The sequence below is a fragment of the Phaethon lepturus genome, unplaced genomic scaffold, assembly GCF_000687285.1.
Source record: "Phaethon lepturus isolate BGI_N335 unplaced genomic scaffold, ASM68728v1 scaffold7092, whole genome shotgun sequence".
In the NCBI taxonomy this organism is placed as follows: Eukaryota; Metazoa; Chordata; class Aves; order Phaethontiformes; family Phaethontidae; genus Phaethon; species Phaethon lepturus.
Genome location: NW_010525440.1, coordinates 1 through 14,651, shown reverse-complemented (window position 1 = coordinate 14,651; position 14,651 = coordinate 1). Strand labels below are relative to the sequence as shown.

The 14,651-nt window shown below is 34.7% G+C and overlaps 1 protein-coding gene across 1 annotated transcript; it reads left to right on the top strand.

The window, feature by feature from the left end:
• Positions 1-706: 706 nt before the first annotated feature.
• LOC104617420 (autophagy-related protein 2 homolog B-like) lies at positions 707-14,254 on the top strand (the record flags this gene model as incomplete). The annotated part of the gene is made up of 16 exons (XM_010282736.1): positions 707-812; positions 1,915-2,107; positions 2,236-2,378; positions 3,548-3,705; positions 3,964-4,136; positions 4,419-4,569; positions 5,444-5,643; positions 6,572-6,652; positions 8,413-8,519; positions 8,788-8,880; positions 9,692-9,762; positions 10,765-10,838; positions 11,098-11,268; positions 11,758-11,899; positions 12,832-13,034; positions 14,028-14,254. Coding segments are annotated over 16 exons (2,293 nt in total), but the record flags the coding sequence as incomplete, so codon positions are not given.
• Positions 14,255-14,651: the final 397 nt, after the last annotated feature.

The window sequence follows — 14,651 nt, the reverse complement described above, 5'->3', positions numbered from 1 at the left end:
CCCCAGATATTACGTAGTTGAGACATAGGTCCTTTTGTATAGGTTAACACAGGGAGTGTCTTTCCACCTGAATTTTGGAGCAGATATCTGCTGCAGTTTAGTGTTCTGTACTAAGTAACAGCATAAGTCAAAATAATACTTCTGTGAGGAAAAGCTAATGAATGTAGGTGTAATATTTACTTTCTTGTTTTTGAGATCTGAGCTAGTATTTCTGTCATTTTCTGTTATATTGTTATGGCAGTTTGTTTTAATTTAGGGTATCTCTGGGATCTCCATTGTGGTGTTAGGGCAAGTTTTGTAGATTTGTATGGGGATACTACAGCTATGCAAATTAGGAATCTCAAGTCTAGTCTAGAAATGAAGTGAATGATGTCCTAAATAAGAGTCATTGAGAAAACTTTAATACTTCTATGCCTCTAATATCTTTCAAAGTAATAGATCTGTGAGACTGTGATATAAATGCAGATATCTGTGCATTAGAAGCATCTGGTTTTCTAACTGTTGCTAGCTAGAAGATAATGTGAACTAATTTTTTTTTCTAAAAAATTATATTTAATTTTTGGAGGAAAAGATGACAAAATTTGCATAATTACCGTGGTAATAGCATTGACAAGTTAACCTTTTGGACTCCAGCCTGAGGAATGGGCAAACTGAAGTTAGCAGTTGTCATTCCTGTGTTAAGTTTCTCAAATCTTTTTCTCTTCAGGCTCATTTGCGGAAGATAATACAGAAGCACCAATAAAATTTTTTCAAGTGTCTGGTGGCATAGATGGAGATATAACATCATCATCAGACAATTTTGACTGGCCTCGGTAAAATAGTGTTTTATTTTTTAATGTGAATTGTTTGGATTTTTGTGAAGCACTTTTATTTTTCTGATTTTTAATGCAGACTGCTTGTGTGGTAAATGCTTGAAAATAATTAGCTAAAAAAGAGCATGTAGCTATTTAAAAGAACCCAATAACTAAAAAAACCCAAAAACCAACCAACCAGAAAACCCCAAACACCAAAACTTTTCCATTTATAACAACACAAGGTGGTTTAAATTTTTTTTTTTTGTAGATTTGAGTAAATTTCAGTGAAAGTTAGGTGAATGATGAGAGACTTGAAACTTTCTCCCCTCCTTTTTTTTTGTCATTTCACCTACTTCTACATTCAAGACTGAATACCAAACAAACAATCTCAGTTGAATTTTGCCTCAAAATTTTAATATAAGCTGGTACAAAGCTGTAAAAACACTAAAGATGATTATGTTCTGACTGAATTATGGCTGCTGATGCCACATGTCAGGCAATGCAATACTTCAGAGGTACTGAACAGAGGGACATGTAGAGAAGTACCATGGAGGATGTAAGATGTTTAAATAAGATGTTTAAAGAGGCAATTTTATATTTGCCGCCGAATTTGCCACATACATTTTTTTTGCCACAAAATTCAGTGTCTTTGTGAAAGCAAGTTTGTATGGACATTTTTTCAGCATTTTTTCTTTTATAATGGTACAATTAAATTTTTCTGTAACAGTGCGTACATGTAATATACTATGTCATATCGCAGAGCATTTTTAATAGCTGTTGATGGTCTAATGATACAAGTATTATCTTGGGAGAGCACTAAGTTTTTCTTAGGTCATCTAATGGTCACCTGATGGAGTTGAAAGAAACAAACACTAACCCTTTTGCCTGATGGTTCTTTTTCCATGTCCATTTGTGCCTATAGGTTTGGTGTTTTTCTTAATAGTATCACTTTGTCTAATATAATATGTTATTGTCTAATAAAAAAAATCCCTGGTCTTTGAGCTCTTTAGTCTATGTGTATTTAATGGATAGCTAGTAGAGCTAGGGGACATGGAACTATGCAATATAAAAATTCTAAGCATCTCTAATTGCGTATTCTGAATAACTTCTCCAATGTTAGGATTGTATTGAAAATAAACCCTCTGGCTGTGCACTCTATTCTGGAAAGGATAGCAGCTGAGGAGGAAGAAGGAGATAATAACTTTCAAGAGGAAGAAGAAGGAGGGTCTCATTCTTTGAAGGATGTCTGTGATATTAGAAGACCAGAGCCTTCTCCTTTTTCTTCTCGTAGGGTCATGTTTGAAAATGAAGAGGTACTCTAAAATTTTGTTACTGTTTTGTGCTTATGATAGCCAATATACTTTCACTACTTTATATGCATCTTCTGGCTTCCAGGTTTTTTTTGACTTGAGAGATATTTTTTTTTTCTTTTTTCTTTCAGATGGTGATGCCAGGAGATGTAGCTGAAATGACCGAGTTTCAGGATAAAACAATTAGCAATTCTCATTATGTACTGGAACTCATGTTACCAAACATTCACTTAACATTACCAAACAAAGGCTTTTATGAAAAACTTTACAATAGGCAAGTATGATAATTGTTTTACTTGGTTATCATGACTTGTACTTTTAGTTCTGCATTCATTGTTGATAAAAGCAATTGAATGAGCAGCTATAGAAGAAATAATTTGTATAGTTTTTCTAAGAACATAAAATGCTATATAAATATTTTCCAAGTTAACGTCAAAAATGCTTCTGTGTCATATATATGATTAATGCCATAGCAGCCAGCTGCTGTAAAGTGTTTGGCAGATTTTGTGAACAAAGGATACAGTTAGATAGCCTTTTGCTTCCAGTGATTATTTTGTTTAGATCTCTGTTTGCAATGTTTCATTTTGCTCTAATCTTTCTGAATTCTCCTTTATATAAATAGATCATTGTACTTCAAAAACTGCTCTGTTCCATTTCATTCTTTTCTTTTTATTCAGTGATTCTGCATTTAAAAATTAAGAGCCCACAAGGCAGGCAGGGGAAAAAAACCCTGACAACCCAGTTTTGTAGGCCTTACAATGGCTTACCAAAATGTAGAGAAAGTGCACTCAACTTAATGGGTGTTCAGCATTTTTGTTAGTTTTCTGTCTGAAAAACAAAGATGATTACAACTAGATTAAATGAACAAAAAAAAAAATAGGTATTATGCTATGCATTAGCTACATGAATAGAGATACTGATCTATTTTATCCTCTGATAGGCATTACTTTGCATCCAAAGCATCTTTTCACTTCCAAAGTGGCAAAGCTGAACCTTTCACTGAATATTCTGTTGATGTAATTCTGTACTGAATATAACATATATCTTTACACCAACAGACAAACTCACTTGAAATCAAAAGAACTAATGTTTCCTCCAACTTTGCTTGAAAATTGATGTGCTCAGAATAGGGTTTTGTCACGCTCTATCTAACCTGCTGAGCTAATATACATTGACTAATAGAGGCTTTTGTGTCACTGTCAAATGTTAGACTTTGATACCTGTGTACCATAATTACTGAGTAAAAAGTTACTTTCATTATTTATTGCTTTTACTCATGAATACATTATTCTTTCTTGTGCTCTTGAACCTTTTTCTCTTCTGTGTTTATGAAAACTGAAGTCTGTAATATGAAGTCTGCAATGGAAATATTGCTTGACTGACCGTATATTAAGTGGGAATATAGTAATGTATTTTTTATAATGATAATGTATTTCTTCCTAGGATCAGCAATGATTTATTGTTGTGGGAACCCACAGCTCCATCTCCTGTAGAAACATTTGAAAACCTTTCTTACGGTGTTGGACTATCTGTGGCCAGCCAGCTCATCAACACTTTCAGTAAAGACAGCTTTAGTCAATTTAAATCTGCAGTTCATTATGGTAATACACTTAATAAATCATCTAGAAGTATCGTGATTCAGAAGCATAATTGGCTGAAGTGATTAAGCTGCTGGTGGAAAGAATTTGCAAATTTAAAAAAAAGGATTTACTTAAACCAAGAAGAAAAAAATATAGATTACTGTTTAATTAAGTAAAATAAGTGTGAAATTGAATTGCATTACCAACAGAAAAACAATGAGTTATTGGGATAATATGTGTACTTGCTAGAGAATTACTGTTTTTCATTTTATCTGTTAGATGACGAGAGTGGATCTGAGGAAGAAACACTACAGTATTATTCCACTGTTGATCCAAACTATCGTTCACGTAGAAGGAAAAAGCTTGACTCTCAGAATAAGAACTCACAAAGCTTTCTGTCTGTTCTGCTAAATGTGACACATGGATTAGTGTCAATATTCACAGATGTAAAGGTGAGACATTGGGGCTGGAAAAAGCTGTTCTGTTGTTTTGACCATGGGATCATGCTGTATGTACTGTTTTTGAAAGGAACAAGTGTTTGTAATGGTAATTCTGTAATCTTCACACGATTGTACTACAACTAGACAGTAACACAACATAATATTTTACCAGTGCTGTTTACTTTGCTCTAGATGAGAATAACTAAACGCAAGCAGGAAAATATGCATTGGTAGCAAGTGTTATGTTAGTTCAGACTCTCGAACTGCAGCAAACTTAGCAAGCAATCATTTCAGCAGGATGATGGAAGTACAGTGCAAGGAAAATACGGTGAATTCTGGCTTGAGTTCAACAGTGGTTCACTTTTCAGCGTGACTAAATATGAAGGCTTTGAGGACAGACACTACATTTGTCTCCATTCTAGTAGCCTCAATTTGTATCATCAAGGTAGAGGTGGCTTTGGGACTAAATTTGAAATCAGATAAGCTTGAAGTTTTTTAGGAGAAGTGCTGTCTTTTGTTTTTTTCCTCCCCGCTGTAGTGTATCATTTGGCATGGTACATTTAGTTTATGGCTAATGCTCCTAAATGCTACAGTGATACAATTTCATGATAACTGTATTTGCTTAGTTACGGTTTAGCTCAAACATTCCTTGGCAACTGCTATTCTTTAAAGATATTGTGGTCTTCTGGCAATTTAGCTGTACAGTCTCTTCTTTATTATGAAAGTACACACTTTCTACATGTCATTGGTTATTTAATTTAAAAAGGTACAGGTTACCAGTGGCTGCTGTATTTTTTCTGGGAGGCTAACTGTAGTCTGCAGGTAAAGAATTTTAAGTTGGCTGTGTAGTTTGTATAGCTGATAAGCCCCATGTAGTTAAACCTTTTAAGGTTTTCCCTTCTGAATAATGTAAAACGTCTCTGAATCAGTGGAAGCCAAGTTAATTGATTTTCAGTGCAAGGCTTAATTTTTGTATGTTTAGAGGTTAACTGGCGCCATCTCACAAAATCAAAAGGAGAGACATATTCCTATCTCTCCATGTATCGATTTCTGTCCTTTAGTTCAACTTCGCCATTTTGTTGGGCAAAGATAAAACTAAACCCTATAGTGTCATTAAAGGTTTTAGCTAGAACTGTGGTTTTAAATACTGGATGACTTGTAATCTCCCCTTCACAACTTTTCGTTGTCAGTGTGCATGACTAATTTTGTTGGTGATTAAAATTATTTTAAAGTCATTAAGCATAAAAAGGATTTTCGTTAACTCTTCATCAGTAAGAGCTTTGAAGCATGAGGTAACTCATTCTAAAAACTCTTTGCAGGTATGGTAGATGGGGTCGTCCCTTCCTCTGAAGTACGACTGCCCAGCACGATACGTCCCCACTGGTTAGAACCTACTATTTGCTTCTCTGAAGAAGATGGTCTTAGTAGGACTACTTCAGATGGTGTAGGAGTGGATTGTCCAAGTATGCTGACTGTTGCAGTCAAAATCCAATCAGATAAAATAGAGAGCAATACAAAGGTTTGTGTCTTCAAATTTGTGCTTTTATAAATTGTTAGAGTTAGCTCAGTTTACATGGAAGCATCTAGGTGTGGGGTTACAGGGATTATAGATGAAGAAACCATGTAATTCTGAGCCATTCCTCCTCAAACTATAATTTTCTGTTAGAATCTTTTGGATGGATTGTAAAATTTAAGTATCAGCCTAATTTACTAATTCTTCCAATGCTTCACTTTGCTGATCATACTATATTTCTTTACTGAATGCATTTCTTGGCCTGTTGACCACCTTCTTGTTTTCCTTTGGTTGAGTTTTAATCTCGTGCCAAATGAGGCAAAAACAAATATGAAGAGATAAAAGCTTTCCACTCAGCTTACTAGCAGTGTCATCTAATAGGCAGCCTTTGCTTACCTATTTGGAGTGGCAGTGGTAAATGAGTGGTATGTTTGACTTTGACAATAGCATTCATTAGCGTGGCTAAAAGATGACCTGGCATAATGCTGACAAATAGCTGGCATAATGATGACAAACAGGTTGGTAGAGTTATCTAGAGAACAAGGAATCTGCAGACCAGCACAATGTCATGGGGGCTCAGTTGACTTGGATTTGGACACCATAAGAACGAACTACTTTGGGTTGGTACTCCTGGTAATTCCTGGTGAATCCCAGAGTAAATGAGGACATTGCCTTCCTTCCTTCCTACCACCACCACCACTAAATAAATGGTCGTTTCTAATTTATCCTGTTGCAAAAAATATTAGGCTCTATTAGTCAGGGTTTCTGTACTAGGAAGCAAGGTTTTTTGAATATTTAATCCTGGCCCAGTCTTTTCTTCATTTCTAGACACTTGGAGATTCTGGGAGCGGAAAGATGTCTGTGTTTCATAATCTAGATGTCAAATAGTTACATGTATTACATGTAAACTAACTTCTGCAACTTCCTTGTGCAGGAATTTCTGGTTGCTGTTGGGCTAAGAGGAGCCACACTTCAGCACAGAGTACTGCCTTCAGGTTTAAGCTGGCATGAACAGGTCAGGTTGCTACAGTTTTCTTTACTACATCTTCAAATTCAGTCTCATTGCTTTAACAACTGCTTTAAGTATCAAACTAAGCCTTAATGGAAAATATTAGTGTTAGGCTGTGTCTTATTATCTTACTCTGCTTTTGAAAGTGTTACTCTACTTTCTGCCTTGTCTCCCTTTTAGACCATTGACAGACTGTAGTCTTGCGTTTAAATTCTTACTTACGTATTCATTTGCTACAGTTCCTCTCATCATCCTAAATCTCTGCCCACAACATATCAGGGAGGTTTTGGGATTTTGGGGGATCTTGGTTTGTTTGGTTTTCTTTCTAAAACGTTCAGATGGAAAATCTCAGTAGTCCAATGCTATCCAAGTACTTGGATAATCCTTGATGTAAAACAACACCCTCAAAAGAAACAAGTGTGCTACTTGCAGCATGGAAAGCATTTCTGTATTTTTTTCCCTTCTGCTCACTTCGTTCCTCAAGTCCCTTGTCTGTTTCCTGTTTTACATCATTTGAATAGCGGTAATGGAAAAGACGACTTTGAGGTAGTAGTAAGCAGGAGTTTACATAAACGCTTGTAATGCAAAATTCTGAAGTAGAAGGGTTGTACTGGTATGTGTGGATGCAGACATATAGCATAGCAGACAGGGCTAGCTGCCCTTGATCTGGAAGCTGTGTGTAAACATGCATGACCTAGAACATGCCATTAGCAGAGCAGCAGTGTAGTTGCATGTACTTCAATGTACTTAACCATACTGGATTACATATAGTAAACCCTGTCACTCAAGCTTATCCTGCTTTTCTTCCAGTATGTATGGTATGCATAGTTTTACCTGCATTTTTATTGTATAACTGCATGGAACTGAATTTAGTGCTTTGGACTCTGCTGTGTCATTGCTTCTTGGCATGAAACTTTATTGTATAACTGCATGGAACTGAATTTAGCGCTTTGGACTCTGCTGTGTCATTGCTGCTTGGCATGATATTCCTATGTGTTCATGTAGCCTGCTTTACACCATGTTGCTTATTTGCTCTGTGAATTTTTGCTCATTAACATTGCCTGTAATGCACTTGGGAGTCTTTTTTGGAGGGGGTGGGGTATAAAAAATTGGCCAAAGAGGTAGGTAGAGGAAATTATTAAAAGGCTAGCAGTGCAGGTATGCACCAGCCTTGGAGTAATTTAAGAAGAACTTTTATAGCATAATGGATTTGAGAGAACTATGACAGATCTTAAAGAAGAGTTTATTTTATGCAGTAATTCATGAAAAAGCAGCATGTACAATGCTGCATTCATCTGAGACTGAGCCTATTTCTACCTCTGACAAAGAAAAAGAAAGATCATATGAAGAGAACTTTAACAGTGTACAGTATTGAAAGAAAAGTTGGCTTTACAGATAAAGAGAACAAAGAAAATAATAAATCTGTAGTAAAAACTGCAAAGAAAGATGAAGGAGACTGTATTTGGGAAATGCTTTAAAAGTGGATTGTGAGCTGTTGTACAAGTAGCCGCTTAGGTGTCTGTGGCTTGGTCTTTTCCATACCTTTTGAGGCTGCAGTTTTTGCTCTGTTTACATTCTGTGCTTTTCTATATTCAGATACTGGGTAAGCACCTTTAAATATCTGAGGTTGTTCACTCCCTTTTCCTTTTACTAATCAAACATTTCATTGTCAGATTACTGTTACAGATTTTCTCTTTTCTAATGCATAATTGCTTATTAATTTAACAGATATTGAAGTATTATAATAATATGTTTGTGATTTTTAGATTTTATATTTTTTGAATATTTCTGATGAGCCTGTTCTGGGATATAATCCTCCAGCTACAATTACAACTTTTCATGTACATCTGTGGAGTTGTGCTCTTGATTACAGGTAAATAAAATGCAAGTGTATGTCACTTGGTGGAACTGCAGCTATGTATGTATTCTTTAGAAATGTTCAAGTTTGTATATTGTAAAGAATATTTATTTAGGCTTCTTTGGAAAAAGTACGTTAACAGAAATCCCTTAAACTGTAAGTAATTTAAAGTAGGATAAACACTTGCCTGCGCCTGGCAAGATGTAGTGAGGTAACCTATAAGACTGTGACAGAACCTCTAAATAGGTAGAGTATTAATTTTTTTTTTCCTATTTGTTTTTAGGCCCTTGTTTTTGCCAGTCAGAGCTCTACTTACTGTTGAAACTTTCAGCATTTCCAGCAGTGTTGCAGTGGATAAATCCTCTTCTACTCTCAGGTATAATTTTACTGATTGTGAAACATGGAAGCTTCTGTAAAACTTGTAATGCCTGTCTGCTTTTTTTGACCTAGGAATAATGTGTGTTTTGTAAATGATCACACTGGTTTGCATCTTTTGAAATATACTTTGCTCATGTGTAATCCTTCTGTTTTATTAGGGTAAATAATTTTTATTTTTTTAGATGGAATGCTTTCTTTAAAAACTAGCAATTCTGCAATTCTAATACAGTTGAAAGATGTCCTGAAATTAAATTGTGTTTATTTTGTTAATTAGTAGCACCTTAAGAATTCTTAAAGATTTGTTATTTGGATACAGTATATCAATTAAGGAAATGTTTAGTGATTACGGCACATCTCTGTAACTTTTTAATAATTTTGCTTGCAACTTCAGTTGAATATTCATTGTTATGCCTGTTCTGATGTGAAACATCTGCCGAATTGCTTGTTGCTATTGATAAAACCTTATAAATTACCTTTGAAATAAATGTGTCTGTTACTTTATTAAAAAGGAAAAAATGGCAAGAAAGGAAATAAGTGTTAATTCTGTATGCCAAAAGCATTACTTTTTATTCTAGGAATATAAAAATTGAAATGCAGATAAAATATAATTAGTGGTTGTGATCATATCTTGCAGTGGTTAATTACCAATGGATTTAGAAATTATGAAAGGTTGAAGTGAAGAGTTTGGATTTAAGATACGCTAGATATATTTGTGTTTTCAAATATTTTTTCTATACTAATTGCTTTTGTCTGGTGAATTGCACAGCATTTTTCTAGTATGCTTATTTCATCTTCTTTTTATCTTTTAGAATAATATTAGATGAAGCTGCCTTGCATCTGTCTGACAAGTGCAACACTGTTATGGTGAACCTCCATAGAGGTAAGGATGTTTTAGATGTGACTAATTAATTGCAGAGCCTAAAGAAACAAAATTACAGGCATATTCAGCATAAGGTTTATTGAACAAGAGGTCTGAGGAGATAAGGAGCAGCAAGTTGAATATGAATGAGTAATGCAGTGTTGATGAAAAATCTGAGTGCTCTATTTTGAATTTGTGGATGCAGAGGTATGTCGGCAAACAGCAACTTGCAAATCCTTAATTTTCTTGTTACAGTTCCTTAATGGGTATTGGAAAAAAACATTTTAAAAAATCTGGAGTTGACAGAGAAATAAATCTTTGTAGAAAAGCGATCTCATTTTATGAGATACATGCTCTAAATAGTTGAACTTGAAAGGTATTATATGGCACTGAGTTCTTGGTTCCGAAAAGAATTATATTACCTGGTTTGCTCTCATTCACGTAGTAACAACGTTTAAGGACTGAGGAACTTGAGTCAATATTTAACGAATTAATTGGAGAAATAATGAAACCCTGTGCCCACAAATGTGTGTATTCAGGTTAGGTAAGAGATTGCTAGGGAAGGACAGAGTGAAGATATGCCTGTTTTGTTTAAACAAGAAAGAGGGGAAATATATTATTCATGGTACTGAAAGAGTTACTACAGTGTGAAAATGTCCTTTCTCACTTCTACGAAAAAACTGCTAGGATGCTTAGTCATCCAGCTTCTGTGTGCCTCTTATTTCTCTAATTCACACAGATGGGATGAGAATAAGTATCTTAAAAGACTACACTGCACACAGATGGTGGCAGTGGGAGTGATATATTGGACTGAAAAGAGTCGAGTTTTTAATTTGAGTAGATGAAACTTCAACACTGAGAGTAATGCTCATAGAAGAAGGAAATGCAGAGATATAAAAGGTATTGACAAAAAAGATACGTTTTTATGCTCATGCTATTTCTAATGTTTTAATAACAAAAATATATAGTAAGGATGATGTTTGTTATTAAGTCTTTTTATTTCAATTACTCATTGTCTTCCAGATTATGTTCGTGTTATGGATATGGGACTGCTGGAACTAACCATTACAGCAGTAAAATCTGATTCGGATTTAAGAGTAAGTATTTAATCACAAATAAAATAAAATGTAAAATCTCCATGATAGATTGTGATTTAAAAATTCCTAAGTATAGGAATTCCTAAATATATTCTAAGTATAGTAAAGTAAGGTTTTCCATTGTATGTGTACTATTTTTTTAAGTCCTTTTTGACTAATTAAGTAAATTAATTTAAAAACAACTGTGTATAGGTGCTACTTCTATGGAACCTTAGGTTGATTTGAAGTGTATTCTTATCTTTTTATTGTTGCTATGTAGAGTAAACCACGTTTTGAGCTGCACTGTTCCAGTGATGTGATCCATATTCGTACTTGCTCCGATTCATGTGCTGCACTAATGAATCTTATACAATATATTGCAAGTTATGGTGATTTACATCCACCTGCTAAGACAGAGATTAAACGTCGGGGTAGCAAGCCAAAAATGAAGGTATGAAATGGCAAAAGAATATCAACTAAACTTTATGCTTCCTGCTAATATGTTTTAATTTTGATATCCCCATTCTATTTCCAAAGAATATGAGATTTCCTGCGAAGAAATTTAACAGATTACATCTAACTTAAAATGTATTTGAGAGTAAAATAGTGCCTTTTCTTCCTGCTTTGGTCACTACTTAATATTTTAAGATATTTTGTGCTGCTTACCTACTGTACTTTATTCTTACCTAAAGAAGCAAATTCCAGGACATATATGAGTTCTTGAAGTACTCTGATGATCTAAATACCCTGAACCATAATGTTCTAACCTATTTTATGAACCTTCTATCTCAGAGTTTCAGCTCACTTGATTATTTATAAAGTTAAGGTGTTACTTCTTTAGAGCTTAAGAGCTGTGTATCAAGCTTTTCTAGCAAAATCTTATTCAGCATGATATTGCAGTGGTCTTTAAGATATAACTATGTATAGTTCTCTCCTACAGGTAGAGACATTTAACCAACCATCTTCCCACGGACCAGTCCTCGCTGAATCAGAGCAACAGATTTTACGGGATTTGATGAGTGATGCTATGGAGGAAATTGAGACTCAACAGACTGCTGCTGCCATGAAGCCCGAGTCTAATGGTAAGAATCCTCTGGAGGCATAAGTACACATGAAGTACAACCTTTCTGGAAAGAAAGTGGGATTGAAAGTTTTATATATGTAGAAATGCAGCAACAAGAATGGGAGCATACCTTTGATGTCTGAAGTCTTCAAACTATCAAACATATTCTTGCTTTTAATCACAGTAATGCAAAAGTAATTTAAGATTCTAGTCAAGTACGCATTACTGAGATACTGAAAACAGTAAGGAAGGAATCTGACTTCGTGGGACTCTAAGACCCCAGATTCTCTAGGAGTGTAAGTTAGTATGGATGTAAGTTTATATGGCACACTGCAGTGTGAAGGAATCAAAAACCTCTGTTCTGTGTCTGTAGTCCAGGAGCATGATGATGCACTTCTGAGTCGCAGAAAGAACTTCTATCTGTAAGACAACTTTTCAGTTAGCAGATAGAACAAGTTAATTGATTTTTGCCACAGGATTATGGCTTCTGCATCATGGCTAGACTTAAATGCAGGTTTAAATTGGCTGAGGCTTTTGTACTGCAAATAGAGAATTTCACCATTTCCATGATGTCTGGTCCCCTTTTTGATGGTGGAAGGTGAGCAGTCAGTGTAGTACTGAAAGTATGCTGTGGTCTTACTATCAGAATAAGAAACTTGGTCGCAAAAATGTTTTTTGTATCTGTGGGGGTTTTTACAAATAGTTTTTCTGTTTTGTCAGCTCATCTCTACTAGTAACTAGTTAGGATTATATTGTAATCACTTTCAGTAGTACAGTAGATTAATTTTTGAAAATTGTATTTTATTTCTAGTAGAAATTAATTTAATATATAATAAGCAAGTTCCCTTGATGTAACTGAAGTGAGAAGTTTTAGTTAACTGTTACTTTGTTCATATTGTAACTGTTTTTCCACTGAAACATATTTTTTCTACCCCCTCCTTCAACTCCCAGGAGTTTTGGATGACAGATCTCAAACTCAGGAGCCATCTTGCTCAGATCTTTTCCTGTTTCCAGACGAAAGTGGAAATGTCTCACAAGATCCAAGTCCCACTTATGCTTCATTCACTCATCACCTGATAAATGAGGCCATGGGAGATGTTCCTGCAGAAAGTGATGATTTCTGCATTCTTTTTGCACCCAAAGTTGCTGTTGCTGTAAGAGGCTTTGAGAATTTAAAAAAAAAAAAAAAATCCATATATAAACTGAATTAGAGAAAATCCTATGTAAGACCTAAACAAATTAGACTTCGTAGCTTTTTGTGATCACTTAGTGATATTTTTATCAGTGGGCAGAGCAGCAGAAAAATAATCTTTCTGTTTGAAGGGACTTCATGCATTGTTACTGTTAGGAATGAATGCAAGTATTTTCAAACGTGTATGATTTTTCTGTAGTTCAGCATTATGTAATTGTCCTCTGATCTGAATATTACATTAAACTATGTTGGCGGCTTTCTTACATTTTAGTCATGACTTATCATTGCCATTTTGACTTACAATAATGGCATAGTAATGAAAAAAAAAAGTTCTAAGCAAAATGCAGTATTTATCAAAATAGCGGCTTTGCACATCTTCTAATCGTTTATTCATTTCTCTCATAGTCTAAGCTTTCAGTGCTTTTATGGGCCTAAGATCCTTGCCAAACCTCAGAGGAAAGCTTACATGTCAGTTTACAGCACTGTCTGTCACTGCGTTAAAAGATTTAGGAAACGGTACTAAAACTCTTTGAAAACAGCTTGTGTTCATGTTTTTCATAGTGTCTCTGGTTATATTCTTCTTAATAGACAGAAGTAGTTCTGGATCCCTGAATAGAAGCTGTATTTGCCCAGTTATCTTTCAGCTGTTTTGTTTCCAAAGTGCTAATATGGTAGCCTGGGATCTTCCATGGTTTTCTGTTTGTTTTCAAATTGTTTTGTTTTGTAGTTTGGATGAGGAATTTTTTAAAAACAACTTCTCAGCTCAGTTTATTTTTATGTGCTTTTGTCTTTAAGTTACTTTATAAGAACCATTCCTAAACGAAGCCTGTGTTGTATAAGCTTTAGAACACAGTACAGAATAGTTTCTTTTCTTTTCATAGGAAAGAATTACACACCTCGATAAAGAAAGTATATTTCACCTTCTCAATGCTATATATATATTTTTTTAAATTAGGAAAAGGAGGAAGAGCCAATAATAAAAATAATGGTTGATGATGCAATTATCATAAAGGAAAATCATTTCAGCCAACCTGTAAAAAAAACAGATACAAGCAAAGCTCCCCTTCATTTTCCTGTTCCTCTGGTACGCTATGTTGTGAAGGAAATCTCTCTTATTTGGCATCTCTATGGCGGAAGGGATTTTGGGACTGCACCACCAACATCTCCAGCTAAAAGCTTCATGTAAGCGTTTGATGTTCTGTAGATTAGTACATTTAAAAATACTTATTTTCCTTCAATTTGAGGTTAATCTCATTATTCAATCTCAGGTCTCCCTCACTTGCTTCTTCGCTCCCTCCTCACAAGGAATCAATCATAGAATGGTTTGGGTTGAAGGGACCTTAAAGATCATCTAGAATCTTATTATTCAGTTTATCTCCACACACCAAAGTGTGTTTTTCCTGTGTCTTAACCTGGATAAGATGGGTTTGGTTTTGGTGTTTTTTTGAGGATGAAGGGATGGGTTTGCATTTAAGGTTTATATTAGAAGTTTTCCTATTTTACATATTTTATTTAAATTTATATATTTATATAAAATCTTTATTAAATATATAATATTTATAGAAAATTCTATGTCATA